A 21,874-nucleotide genomic window follows, 5' to 3' on the forward strand; every position below is an offset into this window, starting at 1 on the left:
CATAAGTAGCCCAGCACTATAGAAAAAGTAAGAAACATTTCACTTTCGTTGTAGAAAATCCATGCATATATTCTTACATTCTAAGCATACTCATACATCCATGCAGATTCTTACATTCTTCATGCATATTACCTTACGTTTGCACTGGTGGTCAAATGTGTAAGAAATTAAGAGAATTTGCAGACTCGGTTGATTATCTTTAGTACTACTGGATCGATTTTAATGAAATTTGATATGAACATTCATTGATACGATTTAAAACAAATAACCATAGAACAATTGTATTATACACGCATGATCGTGTGCAACACTCGTTGGAGTTGCACGATAAGAAACAACGATTGTAGAATAAACAAAAAAAAAGGGTTTATAGGGGTTATGATTCCCTCTAACAGATATACTATACAGGCCTTGCTGCGTGATTTCATACTTGAAATAAGGCAGTTTATCAATTCCTGAGGTAATTGGCCTGAATTGTCCTGTGGCAATTTCATACCTTCCGACTCCAACGATTGTTACGCATGATCATACGTGTGTATTACAATTGTTGAATTTTTATTTGTTTTGTATTGTATCATAACAGATCAAATTTCATTATAATCTGTCCAGTAGTTCTAGAGAAAATCAACCAAGTCTGCAAATTCTCTTAAGCTTTTACACCAGTGTTCTTGTCAAGCAAATGATCTATCAGGAAAACAAAGCTGAACATTTGGTTTGCCAGGCTCAAACTAATACTCAAACTCTACTCAAAGCTTCTTGCAGATTTCGAATCGGTTTAATTTTTTTTTAAAACGCTTCAGCAAAAATAGGCGCGTAACATAAAATTTTACAATTAGCGATTCGAAACTTAGTACATAAAATGAGATAATAATAGAATATAATAGAACATCTTTTATTTCCGAAGTAATTACCTTTGGCATCCATTTTGAAGCAACCTACATAGTTGACTGGAGTTCCTTCTTTGTCATATCCAATGAAGCCATATGAATAGTATTTTTGCAAGACCTGATAGAAATGTAAACTACAAAATGTTTAAATGTTTAGTTCTACACGTCTTCGGAAACTCGTAAATTTAATTTGCCGAAATTCAGTTTCAGAATGCTGAGACTTGTGGGTTAACTTTTAAAATCCAACGAAATTCACCAGTCATCAGAAGCTTTTTTTTTAATACTCAATAATTTACGGGTTAATAAATCCAACAATGTCATTACTTTAAAGAACTCTTAATATCGATTATAATAGTTTATGAACATAGAAGTCAATTATAAGATAAACAATTATAAAGTATTCTGTACCTAAACTTGGTTGTAACTGTTTATAGATTAGTATGGAACATCTCAACTCTAATTGCTCCAGGGGAGGGGGCTACATTGCCGCTTAATCCATGCTGCCATGACAGGCCAGAGGTACGTATAGGCAGAGGTATATATTGTATTTTTTTCTACATTCAAAGATCATTTAGCTTTTATAAATTTAATCATTTACTTATATTGATGCTGCACTTACGCTTATAAAGTGAATGAATTTCAATTTGCAAAACTCAGGGCGATGTAGAATATTTTAAAAACTTTGCACATTGTGTCGAAAGTCTAATTTCATTTAATTCTGTATAAATAAAATGTATAGCAATTTTCATTGAAATTTATTGAATTCCAACTGAAATCAGGGGAAAGGACATATTTTCTTTGTGAAGTCACAGGTCAACAAAATATTAAGCCCGTGATTTAATAATCTATCTTATTATATAAAACGCTAATACGTACGTATGTATCAATAAAACCGATGATATTTCGTTTCTCGCGTTGGCAACGGTTTTCATTTTTAATTTATAGGCTTCGGCGCGCAAGAGCACGTAGTGAGCATCATATGTCTAATCGGGTGAATTCTCGCAAGAGTTTAAAACAAAACTCAAAAGAGTTTAAAACAAAACTTACAACAGTTACTTTTCTCAACAACTGAAATCTAGAATAGTGTGATTAAGAAAAATATGTGAACTGTTTGCAATTTCAAATTAATATTGAAATGCACAGGTTTATAACTTCCTACAGTGAAAAGTGGTCGGAACTTCAGTGTTCAAAAAAGTATACAAAAGCTAGACGTTAAGAACGTATCCAATGAGCGAATAAAGCGAGCATCGGATTGCGAAGCAATCCGAAATGAACTGCGAATGCAGTTCCGGGGGTTGGCGAGCACCAGCGAGCAGGGGGCGAAGCCTCCTAGTAATAAATAAAAGCCTTTTTTTGTAATCTAATTTGCACAGTAGTTCTTTTTCTTAACATTAAACATACTGAATATAATTTAACTTTCTTTATTGTCCTATCGTAATTTGGCACCTATTTTTAGTAATTATTTTTACTTCAGATATTGAAAGTCATACTAACTTCAAATATATTTTCTGATAAAAAAAAATTAACTTACCTCTGGTGCTTTGAAATCTGTTAGAATAGTGTCTATTCCAAATTCTTTTCTCCATAAAATGTGCTAGAAAAATTCATTGCATTTCGACAAATGTTTTTAGGAAGAAAGAATTATGAAAATAATAATCATTTCTTTAGGTTCTGCATTTTTAAAAAAAAATTATTTTTGATGGTAACAGCATTTTTTATGGTTTTACATACATTTATTTATGAAATGTTAGTAATTTTGTGATCCAAACTATAATTATTTAAGTAGAGTTGAATGTGCAATTCAATGGTGCAAGTGTCGGAATCGATTATATCATTGATTGATTCACAAAATGGATGATATACGATACAGTTTTGATAAAATGGAAAGCGTTTATGGTTTAATTCTTTTATTATTTAACACTAGAAAGACGGAAAATTAGTATATACCTATATTGCCGAAAAGCAGTCAAAATGACTAGATTGTGAATACGTCAATAAATTTGTTTAAAATTAATTTTTAACATTTTTCATATTATTTACAGTTATTTAACAAGTTATTAGTAAATATTAATAATAAAAAAAATTATATGTTGTTCAAAAAGGCACAAAATTCTGAGAAATCATGTAATTGTATACATCATTGTTTTTCAAATTGAAATTAAAAGCAGTCAAAATGACTTCCTTAGGCAATCTAGTGTTAAAAACTTTCTCTAACGGTGCGTTATCTTGGCTCACAAAAAATTATAAGAACAGAGAATACGGTAGTGATTTTAATAATTTTCATATGGGTGGAATTTTTTCTCTCGCTACATTGGCAATTTTTCAAAAAATACTTAAAATATTTAAGTTATTTGTCCGTTCTAGAGCTTAGATAATTCTTTGCTATAAGATCATATATATATTTCAAAATCATTGCTTTACTTCAAGTGTAAGGCATTTACATTGTGTCGTTCTCCTTGTCGGCACAGAGCTTCGAAAAATTATGTTAAAATTTGTATCTGAAACTTTTAGAGGCGAGTACCGAAATACAAAATGGCATGAAGGAAACTGAAACATTTTTAAAATTGGTTTGTAATTGTCATTTTTAGAGAGGATATTAGACCAATCCAGGAAATAGTCGAACCTTCATAGATAAATTAAATCATCATATAATCTTCTAATACAAAATCAATGGGACAAAAAGTCTCAAATTATTATTTAAATGAGGAATAGAAAAAAAAACATTATCAAAATCTGATGATTTATTGTCTTAGACCAATGTCAGCGTGAAGTACAGTTAAAATCAACAATGACTGATTAATTTGTCAGATAAAATTGAAGGAGGCTCATTGCAATTTCATTTAAGCTACATTTCTCCAATTTTTCCAATATTCTATTATTTTCATATCCGAAGTGCTTCTGCACATTTGCGCATGCGCCTGGTCTGTTTTGATTTCATTAAAATTACGGTGAATGAGACAAAAAATGATGAGTTGCTCACTTCTTCTCATGGCTTATGCTCGTTTTTAAATTTCCAAAAGTGCACATCTCAGAGCGTCACCCCTACTCGAAATAGAATCGTCCCGGACTAATAGTTTTTGCTTGCGAAAATGAACAGTAATTGCAATGTTTTAAATCTATATTTGTGGTATTATTGATTACGATAATTGACTTCGATGTTAGTTTTTATCTCATTACCTAAATATTAAACGTATTCTTTAAAAATAATAATTTTATTTTTTGAAAAAAGGATAAATGAATTGTGGAAAATTTGAAACACTGTTGATAATCAACTTTCAACAAAATATTTCGGAAACACTAATCAGAGGAATTAGAGGGAAAAAAACTTACTTTCCGAAGCATTGCTTCTGCATTCTTTAAGTTGAAATTTCGTGCTTTAAAAATGAAAAAAAAATGTATTGTTGCACAGTAAATCAAATTTTATATTTTAATATTTTTTGTTGTACATAAATTTATCAAAGTACATATTTAACAACTATTTAAATTTGAATCTCCAAAACGGTAGTTGATATTTAATATCCGGAGAACATTTCGATTACAGTTGCAGCTAACTAGAAGTTTTAGCTCTGCGCTATATTTAAGGTAACAGTGATGTCACAAATATTTTCATGCACTTAAAAACATGAAAGTGCAGTCATTAATTCTTTTGTGCAAAGATCTGAATGATTTAAAGCCGTTGTGGAAAATGCAAAAACTACTTCTCCCATATCATAGAAAGCTTACTGAAGAGCTATTTTAGCATTAAATAATAGTCAAAGTCAATTTAAATTTCAAGTTAAAATTGAATTGGAAATAGAGACTTCTGATCTTAAAGAAATGTGTATCTGTTAGAATAATGTACAAATGCTGCAAAAAGAGAGAGGAAAAAAAAGAAAAATTTTGGAGTTAGGATATTTTAATTTATACAGGAAAAAAATCCCGGTTCTCAGGTATAAAGATTTGTGACTTCTACGTTAAATGATAATACTTATTTTTCAACAATTTTATGTATTTGCATTAAAATAAAAATTCAGTTTCTCTTGTTAGAATACATAAATTACCTTTTAAAAATCGATAAAACAAGCTAGGATCTTCCAGCATTTTCGACGTACAATCCATTACAGTTCGTTTCCTTAACTATAAGAAATATTATTTATAATATATATATTTATCTATGATAATAATAAATGAAATGTTTTATAACACTTCAGCTTACTTCCTCGATTGCTTCTTTCTCTTCCAACGGAATTTCGTCTAGCCAGGTCATTCGAATTTAAAATATATATACCTAGTTAAAAAAGTTGGTATAATTTATTAAACTTTGATTTAAATTATGTTCCCCAAGAAATATTTTAAGAAAATAGCATTGAAAATAAATAAGATCAAAGAAGAAATATTTATTACCATGTTTGATCGTTCATCTGTATATCTACTATCACAGGTTCAAACACTCTCTTTAAACTTTTGAGTAAATATCACCATTTATAAAAAAAGTGTTTGATTTCTAAAAATGATTGTAAGAGTCCTAAAATGATTGTAGACTTCTAAAAATGATTGTAAGATCGTAAGGAGCAAGAGTCTACATGTTTACGCTGAACAAACATTTTATACTGCAAAATTATTTTTTTCATATCGAAGCAAATTTATGGCTATAAAATCCATTCGAAAATTTCTGTCAGTTAGTAAGGGAGGAAATTTTTCAAAGATCAATTAGAATTTCTCGTGAGTTTTTTCTTTCAATTTTCAATTTCATTGTTAAAAATAGGGTACAATTGGGTATTTGCAACTAATCATAGGGTTATGTTTAACCCTGTCGTTATGCATGGCATGTTAACGTTACAAAGTCTAGACTCGAGTTTATTATTGCGCTGAATCAATTTTTGGATCAGATTTAATTGGATAACTTCAAGCGTCGAGCCTGATTAGAAGACCCATACAGGACGCCGTTCGTAGGTATCCAACTGTATAAAAAAATTCAATATTTGCTAGATTGCTGCTCTTATTAAACAAAAATAGAGTATATTACTTTTTTCTATAATTAGACACTTCCGAGTGACCTCAATGTGTGCATCGATCCTGATTGGTTGTTGAAAGGTGACATTTGTTTATGTTAGCAACTATTCTGTCGGCTGGGATAGCCTGGTTGGCAGGGTGTTTGGCCCATGTCCAATAAATCGTGAGTTTGATCCCAGCCATCCCCAGACTCCCAGTATAGTAAATGGTGACTGGCGCATGTTAAATATGTTGAGTTACAGTTCTCCTTTTTAAATCAATACCTTTGGGTGCACTAAATTGGAGATTGGCAGTTCTTTGGTTCAGGTCAAAATTACGATCTGTCAATGAATGAATGAATGAATGGATGAATGACTAGGTTGGCCCTTTAATATGGGCTGTGACACGCATGCTTGGTTGAAGTCATAATTTTGGCCATAGATGGCGCCACTGAAAAACAAGAAACGCACTGCCTGCCTCAAAATCACTGAGATTCTCCAAGCAGGCTTACTGGTATTTGACAAGTGGCATTAGAAACAACCACACTGTTCCGTCCACTTTATTTCGAGTAATCCTATATCTAGCAAGTCTTTGTCGAGTAGCTAATTAAATATGAATTTACATGACTTATTATTCTTTCATAAGAAATATTTGAAATATTTCTTACTTAACACAAAGACAGGCAAGAAGCCCTGTGCGACATAAACAAACTAACAATGTAGCAAAGTTGCCAGGTACACGAAACGAGAAATGATCACGATTACAATAAAATATGTAAACAAATAATAAATCAATTTAAATAGAAAGCGCAGACAAGATGGAATTATATTTCAATAAATTTGATATGAGATACGGCATTGTATTTAATTAATTTCAAGTTAATTAACATTCTAACTTATGTGAAGAAACTTAGCTCGACATTGGTTAGAACAATATCCAGAAAACTAACACTCCTTCTTGTTTATAAACTACCAGTAAGTGCTGAGGCATAGCTTAGGTGTATGTGTTTCAGTGATCTTCTAAGTGAGTTGCAAGTGCCCAATTATTTGTGTTTGTTTTATTATTTCTGATAGATCAAACGAAATGTGCGTGAAATGACGTCACTGAAATCATTATTTGAAAACCACGAGTTTATTTTATTTATAGTTACGCTTTTTAAACATATCTCTACAAACCTTCAAAATTAAAATTAAACGTTAAAATAAAACGAAAGTTATTTGCTTAAGTGCAAATTCATGGAGAAAATTGCTTGATTGTGATAGATTTAAACGATCATCTGTAGTCCACTATCAGTAAGCAAACATTACTATTTTCAATGACAAATAATATTGAGTATAGTTAATCTTTATTTTGATGAATTGGAATTGCCAAATAATGGTAAAAAAATGTATTCACTGCTTTGATGAAAAGCGAGTTTTGGAATTCTACTAGGAAAAGTTTCATAACGATATCATAGAATTATACCACAATATTGTCAGATAATCACAAAATTGTACCATAAAACCTATATTTTTCGTATCACAATGTTTTTCTACGGTGTCTACTTTAAAATTGATGCTAAAGATTTAATAAGTATTTGCCTGCACACTGTAAATTACTAAAAATACTTTTAAAAAATGTAATAAATTGTCCAAAAATGAGTTTCAACGTAGTATTTAAGAACTAACATTTTAACAATCGATTTCATATGCAGTATCTTTTTTAAAATTGATTTGATATCGAGCAGTAAATTGTCAATAATCATCAGTTAAAAGTATAATATCTTTTTAAAAAAAGTAAGAAGAGAATTTCTGAAAATCGTACCTTGATGTCTAATTATTTAGGAATTTTTTCATACAGTACTCACCTTAAAACTGGTCTTATTTATTTTGCTTTCGAGTATAGACTTATTTTTTGAGCATTGAGTAAGTGAGTTATTTTTTACAAAATTGAGTAACATTTAACTTTACAAGAAGTGTTTTAAAAATCAATATCTCGAACTTATACCATGAGATTAAGATTATTCGAAAATAAATAGTAATACTCGAACATAAATTATCCGAACATAAATTCGAACGAAAATAAATTTAGAACAATGGCACTGGTAAGAAGTATTTAAGAAGAATATTAAAAGAAAGAAATATGTATAATAAAATTACTTACGTAATGCGAAAATTTTCTTTTTTTGAATGGAATATTTTCTATGAAAGTGCCACTGTGAAGTATGAAAAATCTTTCTTTAAACAGCTGTAGTGCCAAACCAATGCATGCTATTGTTCAAGCAGCGTGAGTATCGCATAAAAATTGTACTACCCAAATATACTTTAAATATAAGCCTTGAGCAATATTTCATGACCTGAATATTGAACGTAAAAGTTGAAATCTTGGAATTTTTAAGACTTCTACTTAAAAATATAAATTAATTATTTATATATGCTTAAATGATAAAACAATATTCGCACTAAAGCAAGAAAATTTCAACATTCATAGTTACTAAATTTTGATTCAAAACTTAAAAAATTAAAAAAAAAGTATTTTAACTCATTTTTTACTATTTTTTTTTTTGGTACTGATTATTTTTTCTAGGTGAAATACATTATTTCTCGACGAAAATCAGAAGCTTTGTAAATTAAATTGTAAATTGTAAATTTTAAGCCATCGTGCAACGACGAGCATTTTAAAATCCCAGAAATAATATTTCTATGTAGCACTGAAACGGGGGAAAATCCCATTCGGGAGTTGTTTGTCCCAGTAAAAAAATAAAATAAATTTAAAAAAATATTTCTAATTATCATTATTAATTGCCAGTGCATGATTAATTAACCCTTTACTTGCAATTTACTATGTTGTACCAGCACATGTGGTTCGCATGTTGTGCCAACCGTAATCAAAAGGCAACAGGCTGTGTTGAGGACGAGTTAACTCGTTCCTATCACACTAGGAATATTCCCTGAAGACGAGTTATCTCGTCTGTGGCGATGAACACGTTAAAGTTTCGATGGATTTTATATTCACACTATCTATAACTTATAAATTGTATTGAGATTAGTGCTGAATTATGGTCTTGCTACATTTATTAAAATGTATATGCATAATTTCCCAAGTAGCAAAACGATATTATCTAACATTAGAAAGATGTAATATAATACTGCCATGCTAGAAAACGCTAGACTCCTGAATCCTAAATTCCAATATTGGAACTAATATTATATAAGATTAAATAGTGTTTAATCTAACATTCGAACTTACAAAATTATCATCTATTTCATCACTTTCAGTCCAGTGCCATTTTTTGTGCAAAGGTATCCCATATTATTAATAAATAAACATTTATTTCGTTCATAAATAAACATATATTTATGAACGAAAACGATAAATTAAATATTCCTTAAAATATCCTTTTTAGCCAAAGCCATTTTAAGCCAGAAAATGAAAGAAAATGTTAGTGGAAAAAAAATTGTGTTCACGAATGATATAAAACTGGAAAAACTTTTTCAACTGTTGAGTTGTAACTTCTTTACGATTGCTAACATCATCATATTGTTCGTGTCGGCAGTTAGAATGAATGAATCGTTTTAACATCGTAAGGTATTTATGATTCAGTAATTTTTAGTAACTGCTAGTAAACTTTATAAATTTCAATGATAGTTACATAAAACAATACAACAGAATTGTAGTAGTGTTTTTCCCTTAGATAAAAATCAACTTCAAAAGTAAAATAAAACACAATGTGCTAGAGTGGATGATGTTGTAGAAGCATTCATTTTACTTAATAATCTTGACCACTTACAAACAAATCTTGACCACTTAAAACACAAAACATTTAAGAATTAATTTAATGATCATGTATCTAATAAAGTCAGTTATGAATTGTTATCATTATTGACAATGAGCAGTTCGCTCGTAGTAGTTGACTTCTCTGTTAAAATGTATTGTCGAACTATAAATAATTAGCTCAGAATATGCTTGTAAAACAACGTTTGCATAATTATTCATCTGTGACAGAATTTTTCTCCAAAAATTAAAAAGATGAAAAATAATTGTCTGTAAACAAATTCGCCATGTTGAAACAATTAAAAATTAATAATCTGCTACTTTTAGCTCAGTTCAAACCAATATATTGTAGAATGTTCAATGTTTAATCTAAACAATATTGTTAAAATTTCATGTTCAAAGTATTGTAAAACAATGAATTAAAAAAAATTTTATATAAATTTTTTGAATATCGACATCTGTATGTTTCTGATGCATCATTATTTACATTAAATTGTAAATGAATAAAAAATAAACAATAATATATGGTCTACTCAATATGGTGTTTATGGTGAATGAAGAGCAAAGCTAAAAGTTGGTACAATGTTTATTACGGACGTTTAAAAAAAAAAGCAAAAATTTCCTGTTGGCTTCTTTTAAATTAAAAGCTTTGATTTTGATATATTTTCGTATCGGAATATGCCTCAATGTTCACTCCAACAAAAAAGCAGACTTTTAAAGAACTTAATGCAAAAATATTTAGAGGGAAGATATATTTAGTGTATATATTACAACTTTGAAACATGTGAATAGTTAAAGAATTCTCTTTCAACGTGATTTTTTCAACCACGAATTGATAGATTCTAAATTCCCAGTGTTTCTTATTTACATTGACGTACTCTTACATTAAACGATTTTTAAAAAAAGCAAAAAAGCAATGGAAGAAAATAAGCACAGTTTTTTACTAAAAAAATTTTTTCGTTTGTTTTTATTTGCCACATGGCAAGTAGTTATTTTCATGCCTAATAAAAGGGATTAAAGGGTTTGGGTTTTGAAGTTTAAATTTATATNATATATATGGCTTAGTTAATCTCCTTAACACTGTGTTGTATTTTGCTTTTTGTGCTGGCTGCCAAGATTTTTTCAAACAGATATCGATTCTGAAATTACGTAGTATTCTTATTAAAATTTCACCAATTACCATAAAACCAGTAGCACATATTTCTAAAGTTAAGTAAGTAACATCATCATATGGCGATTTTGTATGGTTCCTATCAATAAATTTTCCATTAACTTTGCTTTTTAGCAAGTAGTTCATTTGCTTTTTGGCACGTTAACACAAATGCAGGTTAGGTTCCTCAAAAGGTCCTCCACTAAACCAAATTTTTCCCAATACTTGATCCAGGAGTTTCCTTATCTTCTTAATTGGATTCAAAATTACAAGGCAACGAAGTTCAACACTGATAGTCTTAAACTCAAAAATTGGGTCGTCTGTTCAACGAAGGAAATAAAGTATAAAATAATACATATAATCAGGAGCCAAGTAACTCATAGGATATAGTGCTTGACTCTATCCTCCGACTCTATCAACTTAAGGAAACCGTGGTTCGAATCTCAGAGATGGCTGGTTGATACCAATTCCACCCCCGACTCCCACCGACTTCAGTGCTGACGTGAAATATCCTTAGTGGTAGATGGATTGTGTGTTAGAGTCCCCAAGTCGTTGGGACGATTTCGTACGAGGATTTCATGGTTTTCCACTCAATGTAACGCAAATGCGAGTTTCTTATAATACTTGATCCAGGAGTCCCCGCTCTCCTCTGGATTGGGTTCAAAGTTACGAGGCAACGGAGTTTAACATTGGTAGTCGTAAACTCAAAATTCAGTCGGCAACGATGGTGATTAAATAAAATAGGATGAAAATTCTTAGTATCAACATTAATGAAGCATTATTGTTATCAATAAGAGTTTGGCAATTTTTTACGGTTTCTCTTTAAGAATAAGCACCTTTACTTCACTAATTTTGCTTTTTAGAACATAGCTATTTCTTTTATTTCCAATTATGTTCTAAATTATTTAAGAATCATAGGGGTAAATAATAGTAAGGCGATTTTTTTACGTTTCTCTGATGCGAATTCGAACCACTCTTCCGTTAATTTTTCCTTCGAATCCTTAATAAATTTTTTCATTTTATTTTCCGTCGATTTTAAAGTATTTTCTTGTATAGAAACACATTTTATTTGAATTACTCTAAACAAAATAAACATATCGTATCAGACAACTTAAGGAATAATAATTTGGTGACGTAGTCCATGATTGCTGCAGCATTAATGTTGTTTATTAAATTTATCTGTTATTTTGAATAAAAACTAATTAAATAAAGCACGTGCAAAAACTTTTTTTTATCTATCAGAAGCTAGCAAATATCACTAATGTTATCTTTAAAATATTTGAAAATCTGAATCGTCTATAGTTAAATTTAAAACAACGGATAACGCCTAACCAATCATAAATTCGTTTTTCGCTTATCCCGCTCGAACGGTTTGTGGTAGAATTCTCTTATGTCGACAGTGATCTTCATCGTGCTTCAATCTTTATGCCAAATTTCATTGCTCTCAGGCAGATAATTTAAGAGTCTAAAAAAACACAGAGACAGAGATTAATTTTTGTCAATATAGATTACTTTGTCTCTTTTATAGCTAAATAGAAATTTTGTAATTACATTAGCATTATTTTAATTTTTTCCTAAACTAACTGAACACAGTTTCATATACATATCCTGAATAACCTTTGAGGCAAAAGTGAAAACATTATGTTTGTATAAAATATAATTAAAGAAATTCATGAATATTAAGGATTACAAGATCATTTAAATCATTGAAGAGAGTAACAGCAAATACATACCCGAAAAAAACGCAAATGTAATTATAATTTAAAGCATTGACAAACTTAATCAAGCCGAATTTTATAAATGAAATCATTACTAGTACATATTTATGATTATCATTGCAGTCTTTTCAGTCTCGTTGCAGGTTTTTAGCAGTATTAAAAAACAATAAATACCTTTCAAAGTATCTGAAGTGACGAGCGACGTATGCGAATCTCGTAACTACTGTGATTGCGTACTACAGTTTATAAACAAGTTTTTACAGTTGATCGTTCGCGTTCGTTATCTTTCAATAATATTATCGTGTGTTTTCTGGCATACATTTTACAAAAAATATTTTGTTGAATGAATAATTTATTGTTTCCTTTCATAAATTATTATTTATTTATTAATAAAATGGATTGTCTTTTCACAAAAAGATGTTACACATCATAAGTAATAAAAAATAATAATTGTAAAAGATCGAAGGTTAAATGGAACACTATTTTATCTTATATATTATTAGCTTTAATATTCGAAGATAAGAATCGGGATACAACAAGGAGTCTATCAAGGCATCATTGAATTGCATCTATCTGACGTTAGATAATATCGTTTAGCTACATGGCTTATTTTTTTCTTCAGTGACACTGAAATAACACTTTAATTGCCATAATCAAGTCTCATAATTACCAGGGAATAAAGAAAAGAATAGTTTGATATTGATGTATATCGAATTAAGTTATTATTTTATTTATTTCATTCGGATTAGTAAAATTTACTTATAGTTATTTACACTTATTTTACACGTGGTGCCCTTTTTTCTAATATAAACTAAAGACAATAATATTTTTTTTTAATGGCGGGCACTTGGAACTATTGTCTATTGGCCACAGAAAGTGCCTGAACTGCTAACTCTCTTTTCGTTACCCAGTGGGCACCTATGGCGAAGCCAAGGTGGTGGAGCAGCGTCGCCCACGTCACACTACCACAACCCGTTTATAGGGCGGGTCACACTAAAGACAATATGCATTTAGTTAGATGTATCTACTTATAACCTATTTATTTTAAGTATTTCCTAGTCTTAGTTATAGGTTTTTATAAAATATATTATCAAATATTCCCAAGTGTACATAATATCAGAAAAGTAGAAAAATCTGACCTTATTGTGCATAATTTTCAAACATTTGTAAGATAGGAAAGGCCGCTGTTTTCTCTGTATTATATAAGGTTAGATTCTATACAAGCTCATATTATCTAACTTTCGCTGTGATGTGATTTTTCATTGGTTCTGATGCTCTATAATATTAGCTTTATATTTTCTGTCAATATCTTGGGTCGATTTTTTTTGAAATAAGCAAGAGGAAGATTTGGACGGTAGCAGAATAATACGACGACATATTTTTACTTAATTTTCTGTATTGTTGATAAGCAATAAAACGAAGAAAAATAGTTTTATCATGCCATTCCATGCATTATTTATTTAGCAATATAGAAATACTAAATAAAATTATATTGCCGTATTCTGCTACCATCTAATTTCCTTCCTGTTACTCCATATTATATTTCGCGTCCAGCTGATGTTTTTGAAGGAAAATTTCAAATTAAATGCTTGAATTAAATGCTTAAATGAAATAATGCTTGAGAAGTTAAATTTGTAAGAACTTTTCCCTGTTCTTTATAGAAAGCGTTTTCTGATAAAGTTTTAATCATTAATCATTTTAAGGTATTTATTTTTTGTTTTAAAAGCATCAATAATTTTCTTTTCTTCTAAAATACAGCCTATTTTATCATAATATGAATTCAATTTGTTTACAAAACATATTTTATAAAAGTCATTGCTCTAGTCCTCTCTCTCTCTTTACTCTAGTCATTTGTAATTTCAAAATTGTCATAATCAGATAAGAAAATTGTAAAATAAAAACCTCACTGCATGGTTTTAAAGTTATATTTTCATTTTGAGTGTGTGAAAATTGTAACTTTAAAAAATATTCTTTTTCTTCTTACTCTCTTAAAATATAAATATTAATTATCATTTATTTTCATAAATAAAACTGTAGCTTTATTTAAAGATTTAATCAACATGGAGAAAAATTATTGTTTGAGTTTTTAAATAGTCATTTTTCTTAATAGTGATAGAAAGGAAGATAATTTAAAAATAACCAAATTAATTACATCCATAAATTTTCTTCCACAAAGCAAAAAATATCAAGGAGAATAGGGGGTTGGTTAAAAATTGCTCTCAAGAAAACAATCACATATTTTTTTAAAAAGAAAACTATTCTACAAGACCCTTTCACTGCTCTCAGTTGGAGTGGACAATTGAGCGAATACTGATTCGAAAATATCTCAAATTCAAAAATTTTAATTAATTATCAGAAAAATCACAATGACACCTAACCATAAAAATATTTACNCACGGTATTTCTCAGAATACTGGCCCCAGAAGGGAAAAAAACCAGAGGGAGGACCGAGCTTACTTTGCAATTCATGATGTTTGTTGGAGATCTAGAGATTTCTGGATGGGAATATGCCAGGTATGTTGTTAAAAATAAATAATATATATGCCGAGATATGCGAATGTGACAAAAAGCACTAAGTGTATAAGTTAGTATAAAGAAATCTATACAACCACTTTTCTAATAAAATGTGGTTTTCATGGATCACTTTTTGTAGCCTGGCATTGATGAAATAAATGTACCGAGATTTGGTTTTGAAATTTTACCCCACTCAAATCATGTTTACTCACTTATTTTTGACATTCACATTTTTCCTTTATTAAAAAAAAAAGGAAAAAATGCACATCGATATAAAATTTAATACAGAAGAAGGAAGCAGAAAACAATGAAGAATTTTTTTAAAATTTATGTTAATAAGATAAGAGGATAACTTTGGATAAGTCGATCATGATGAATCAATGTAAATTAGACTGTCTGAGATAATGTTATATCACCTGGATAAACATTATTGCACTTATTTGAGCAATTGATTTCAGATATTGCGGCAATCTACAGAGACACATTTATAAACTTGGATAATGCTTTATGTAGTCCTGATTGAATAAATTTAACCTTTGTCACAGAATTATTATTAAACATATTCTCATAATTTTTTTTTATTATTTTGTATTATTTTATGTTCAAATATGTGAAAAATTATATTTTAAGCATCTTAGTAATTTATGGTTATCATGAACCATCGGTGTCACTTTCTGAGTTTTATGTAAAATTTTCCAAACACGGCTCACTTCCAAACAAGTTTTTAAATCTGCACTTATTTGTAGTTATATCAGTTAAGATAAACAGTTACTCATCTTTGAAATTTCTTTAATTCACAAAATCAATTATTGATTAATTTATGAATGTGAAGAGAAAAAAATGTTTAACTGCTTTTTTGTACTTTATATTTTAGTACAAATATAAATCAGATAATGTAACACATTTTTTTAGTAATTATTTGACTGTTTTTATGATAGAAAAATACCAAAATATATTTTTGCTTGTAATTAGGGCGTCAGAAAAAATATATACATAAAAGGGATACCTAAGTCCTATCTGCGTCAAAGGGTTAAGCGCCATTAAAAAACGAAAACAATTAATACTAGGAAATTTTAAAACATTCAAGCAAAATAGAGTTGCATGTTATGTTAGTGATGTGAAAGGGCAATCTGGAAATAATGTTTCTTTAGATTTGTACAAGAAAATTCTTTCATTAGGTCAGAAATAAATTATGATGCTTGTTTTCTTTCTTCTTTTTTTTGCGAATTATACAGTATTTTCTCAAGTGCATGGCGCGGAGCTGGTAGGACATCATGCACAAAATATACAGTACCTATGAAAAGGCATCGACCAATTTGGTGGATATATGGGAAACTGGACAAACGTTTCAACTTTGAAAAGAGGCACATTTACAGAAAGTAAAAAATAAGTTTCTACTTTTGATCTTGCTTATGGGCTAAACCTTTGGACAATGAACGTACGTTCTCACTGCTTTCATATCGCAGTTAGATAAAGTTTGATAACTGTTTATTACAGTTATCAAACTAAATGTAATTCTTACACGATGTAATTCTTACACGATACGTTACTAAATTTTATTTAACCATACAGGGGCGTACGCAAGGGAGGGGTTTAGGGGTTTAAACTCCCCCCTTGAGCTCAGACAAACTGGCAAAAATAAAAATTTTAGTAGAAGTTATGCGGGCTATTATTTTTTAAGACTATATATTTTTATTTGCCTTATGCCTACTTTCATTTTTCACGGTATTTCTCAGAATACTGAAAAAACATTTACTATAAAAGGGTTATACTTTTGAAACCAAATTCACGTGATACTGTTACGGGCTGGTTCGCAAGAATGTAACAATTTTGAATTATTTTGATAAAAAATCACGACCTGAAATTAGTTAGGTGACAGCATCTAGAACCAATAAAAGTTTTTCTGTTGAATAGAAATGCCATTCTTCCGTTGAAGAAAACGTTTCTAGCATAACAAAATCTGATGAATGTGAAAGTGGACCCCAAAGTGTTACTTCCCACCCATATGACATTGGACTTTTTTCAGAAGATATTACATTATGTTCTTAAACTTAAAAAATCAAATCAAAATTTAACAATGTTGTCTAAATAAAAAGTCAAAATTGTCTAGCTGTCTAAATTAGAGAAATAATAGTGCTTTATTACAGACTCGAATTTCTTTTAGTAGTTTCAAAAAATTATGAACACCCCCCTTGAAAAAATTCTGCGTACGCCACTGTATGAGTTGATCTTTTCCTTGGTTTTTAACACTTCCATCGCTGCTATGAAGTTTCTTCGTTTCACCCTGTGCGCTAAAAGTTACCTTCTTTTTTGCGAAAACTTCAAAAAGGTTTTCAAAATGGCGCGTCTCGCGCCATCTTATAGTAATGTTGTTAGGACAAGTAGTAAGGCGATTTTTTCGTTTCTCCGATGCGAATTCGAACCACTCTTCCATTAATTTTTCCTTGGAATACATAACTAATTTTTTTTTATTTCATTTTCCGTCGATTTTAAAGTATTTTCTTTTATAGAAACACATTTTATTTGAATTACTCTAAACAAAATAAACATATGGTATCAGACAACTTAAGGAATAATAATTTGGTGACTTAGTCCATGATTGCTGCAGCAATAATGTTGTTTATTAAATTTATCTGTTATTTTGAATAAAAACTAATTAAATAAAGTACGTGCAAAAAACTTTTTTTATCTATCAGAAGCTAGCAAATATCACTAATGTTTTCTTTAAAATATTTGAGAAATTGAATCGTCTGTAGTTAAATTTAAAGCAATGGATAACGCTTAACCAATCAGAATTTCGTTTTTCGGTCATCCCGCTCGAACGGTATGCGGTAGAATTCTCTTATGTCAACAACCTTTATCGTGCTTCGAACTATCTGTATACCAAATTTCATCGCTTTCTGCAGATGATTTAAGAGTCTAAAAAACAAACTGAGACAGTCATTAATTTTTGTCTATATAGATTACTTTGTCTCTTTTATAGCTAAATAGAAATTTTATAATTAAATTAGCATTATTTTAATTTTTTGATAATCTAACTGAACTCAGTTTCATATACATATCCTGAATTACCTTCGAGCAGTTTAGTATAGCAAAAAATTAAAATAATGCTAATTGCATTAACATTATTTTAATTTTTTGCTAAAGTAACTGAACGCAGTTTCATATACATATCCTGAATTACCTTCGAGACAAAAGTGAAAACATGATGTTTGTATAAATTTAAAGTAATTGTAATTAAAGAAATTCATGAATATTAAGGATTACGAGGTCATTTAAATGCTTCTCTTCATAATCTGATAAAACGTTTGAACGATTTTGAACAGAGTAACAACAAATACATACCGGAAAAAACGTAATTGTAATTATAATTTAGAGCATTGACTAACTTAAAAATCCGAATTTTATAAATGAAATCATTACTAGTACATATTTATGATTATTATTGCAGTCAGAAGGTTTTTAGCATTATTAAAAGACGATAAATACCTTTTAAAGTATCTGAAGTGACGAGCAACGCATGCGAATCTCGTAACTACTGTGATTGCGACATCAGTTTATAAACAAGTTTTTACAGTTGATCGTTCGCGTTCGTTATCTTTCAATAGTATTATCATGTGTTTTCTGGCATAAAATTAACAAAGAATATTTTGTTGAATGAATAATTTATTGTTTCCTTTCATAAATAATTATTTATTTATTTATAAAATGGAATGCCCTTTCACAAAAAGATGCTACACCATAAGTAAAAAGAAACTAGTAATTTTAAAAGATCGAAGGTTAGATCGAGCACTATTTTATCTTATATATCATTAGCTTTAATATTTGAAGATAAGAATGAGGATACAATAGCAAGGAGTCTATCAAGGCATCATTGAAGTGCATCTATCTGACGTTAGATAATATCGCTTAGCTACATGAGTTATTTATTTATTCAATGACACTGAAATAACACTTTAATTGCCATAATCAAGTCTTATATTTACCAGGGAATAAAAAAAGAATATTTCGATATTGATGCATATAGAATTAAATTATTATTTTATTTATTTAATTTGGATTAATAAAATTAAATTTACTCATGGCTATTTACGAGTATTTTATACGTGGTGCCCTTTTTTCTAATATTAACTGAAGAAAATATGCATTTAGTTAAATGTATCTACTTATAACCTATTTATTTTAAGTATTTCCTAGTCTAAGTTATAGGGTTTTATAAAATATATTATGAAATATACCCAAGTAACATGTAATATCAGAAAACTGAAAAATCTAACGTTATTTGCATAATTTTCAAACATTTGAGAGATAGAAAAGGCCGCTGTTTTCTATGTATTATATAACGTTAGATTCTATACAAAGTAATATTATCTAATTTTTACTGTAATATGATTTTGCTTTGGTTCTGATGCTCTATAATATTCGTTTTATATTTTCTGTCATAATTTTGCGTTGATTTTTTTTTTGAAATAAGCAAGAGGAAAACTTGGACTGTAGAGAATAATACGAGGACATATTTTTACTTAATTTTCTGTATTGTTGTTGAGCAGTAAGACGAAGAAAAATAGTTTTATCATGCCATTCCATGCATTATTTATTTAACAATATAGAAACACTAAATAAAATTATATTGCCATATTCTGCTACCATCTAATTTCCTCCCTGTTACTCCATATTATATTTTGCGTCCAGCTGATATTTTTGAAGGAAAATTTCAAATTAAATTAAGAAATAATGCTTGAGTAGTTAAATTTTTAAGAACTTTTCCTCTTCTTTATACAAAAACTTTTCGGATGAATTTTTAATCATTAAACATTTTAAAGTGTTTATTTTTTGTTTTAAAAGCATCCCTAATTTTTTTCCTTCTAAAATCCTACCTATTTTATCATAATCTGAATTTAATTTGTTTACAAAACATATTTTATCAAAGCCAATACTCTAGTCCTCTCTCCTTTTACTCTAGTCATTTGCAATTTCAAAATTGTCATAATCAGATTGTAAAATTGTAAAATAAAAACCTCACTGTATGATTTTAAAGTTAGATTTTCATTTTGAGTGTGTGAAAATTTTAACTTTAAAAAATATTCTTTTTCTTCTTACTATCCTAAAATATAAATATTAATTATTATTTATTTTCATAAAATAAAACTAGCTTTACTTAAAGATTTAATCAGGATTGAAATAAAATTGTTGTTTGAGTTTTTAAATTGTCATTTTTCATAATAGTGATAGAGATAAAAATAATTTAAAAATAAACAAATTAATTACAGCCATAAATTTTCTTCCAATTCTTCTCTCCCTAAAATTAAATAGAGAAATATTCACCTAACTTTATTTTTAAAATTTCTAAGATTTTACCTAACAAAAAACCTGAAGCAAAATTTAAAGGTACCTGTAAACAATTTTTTTCAGGGGGTGAAACCAGAAAAACATTTATTATTTTAAAAATTGCCAATATTTTTTTTATGTTATAAAAGTAATTTTAAGGGGCATTTTTAACAATTCTATAATTATTTGAAGCTACTATGTACAAAAACAACAATTTTTGCCAAAAAGTCTACATTACATTTAAACTTAAGAAAAGCAGTAAATACTGTGTTTCATCTAAATTAAGTTAGAACAAAAATGCAATTGATATGAAGCAACATACATTTTTTAAATCAACTTGTGAAAGCTGCATTTAGTAATTATGATTATGTCCGACCGAATAATTGTCCGACTACTAATGATTGTCCAACAAGTCCAACTATCATCAGTTACTATTTTGAGAACGCTGCTATCACAAAACTTACTTTTATTTAAAACAAAACAATTCCATAACATGTATTTTGCTGATAAGTTATTATGAATTACAAAAATAGTAAATAAGCCTCCCCCCCCCCAAAAAAAAACAAGGAGTAATATGTAAACATTCTAAACGGAACTTTTTAAAAGAAGATCACAAAAATATATTCTGCATTTACAAAACATATTGTGCAAAGAATATACAGGACTTAACGAATGAAAATTTAAACAAGATTTATTTTCTGCAATAATTAGAATTTTTTTCAATCATCATTATTTCTTTATTATATTAAATTAAACAAGATAAAAATATAAAATAAATACTTTTTGTTTTCAATATTTTTGAATAATTTGAAATTAAAGTAATAAGCACAATGCTGATAATATAAGTACTTATATGCTTGAGATAGTGTTTAATGTCAATGTTAAAAGTGAGTGTAATGAGTGCCCCTCCAAAATAATTTTTTTTGCAAAAAAAAATTTTTTTTAATATTTTTTTTGAAAAAAAAACTGGGTTTTTAATGCTAGTTCATTTTTTCTTTCATAATGAACAATAGAATTGTACATAAATAATTCAAGTATTAATAATTCACGCGTGGTGCCAGATTTTAGTTACGAGTTTCGCAAGTTTCCCTTTTTCACCTTTATACAATCTTTGGTTAAACCTGTTGAAGCGCGATTCAACATTACTATTGTTTACAATGAAACTATGACGAATTTCGTTTTAATCTTTTGGATTATGATTCTTGAAACAGTGAAGAACATAATTAAATGAAGAAAAAAAATCGAATTTTTCCGACCTACCTAGGTGTATATGCCCCCGTAAATAATTTTTAAAATATTTTTTTTTTTGTAAACTATTAAAAATATTATTATTTTTTTAAATTTGGGGGGTGTCATGACTCCAATGACCCCCCCCCCTCGCTGGATCCGCCACTGGAAACGTGGCGGTGACTATGGTAACGAGGCATATAACTATTTCAAGTAGGGTTGTGGCGTCACTGTTTAGGACATTTTTTGGCCCGGGTAGGTGGAGGAAAGCGATTATTATTCTTCAAAGTGAAGAGAAGCTACTCCCCTTGAAATGCACTATTCTT

At 29.0% G+C, this 21,874-nt stretch overlaps 1 protein-coding gene across 1 annotated transcript in view; it reads right to left on the reverse strand.

Annotated features, from left to right (window-relative positions):
- LOC107440011 (SEC14-like protein 2) overlaps positions 1–18,611 on the reverse strand; it is a 32,374-nt gene extending 13,763 nt beyond the window's left edge. The window contains exons 1-6 of the mRNA XM_043052027.2: positions 18,483–18,611; positions 5,083–5,154; positions 4,928–5,003; positions 4,218–4,261; positions 2,419–2,481; positions 912–1,005 (exon numbers count right to left, since the gene is read on the reverse strand). Coding sequence (XP_042907961.1) covers positions 912–1,005; positions 2,419–2,481; positions 4,218–4,261; positions 4,928–5,003; positions 5,083–5,133 — 328 coding nt within the window. The 5' untranslated portion in view covers positions 5,134–5,154; positions 18,483–18,611. The remainder of the gene's footprint in view (positions 1–911; positions 1,006–2,418; positions 2,482–4,217; positions 4,262–4,927; positions 5,004–5,082; positions 5,155–18,482) is intronic.
- Positions 18,612–21,874: the final 3,263 nt, after the last annotated feature.

This window comes from Parasteatoda tepidariorum, chromosome 9 (genome assembly GCF_043381705.1).
Source record: "Parasteatoda tepidariorum isolate YZ-2023 chromosome 9, CAS_Ptep_4.0, whole genome shotgun sequence".
Lineage (NCBI taxonomy): Eukaryota > Metazoa > Arthropoda > Arachnida > Araneae > Theridiidae > Parasteatoda > Parasteatoda tepidariorum.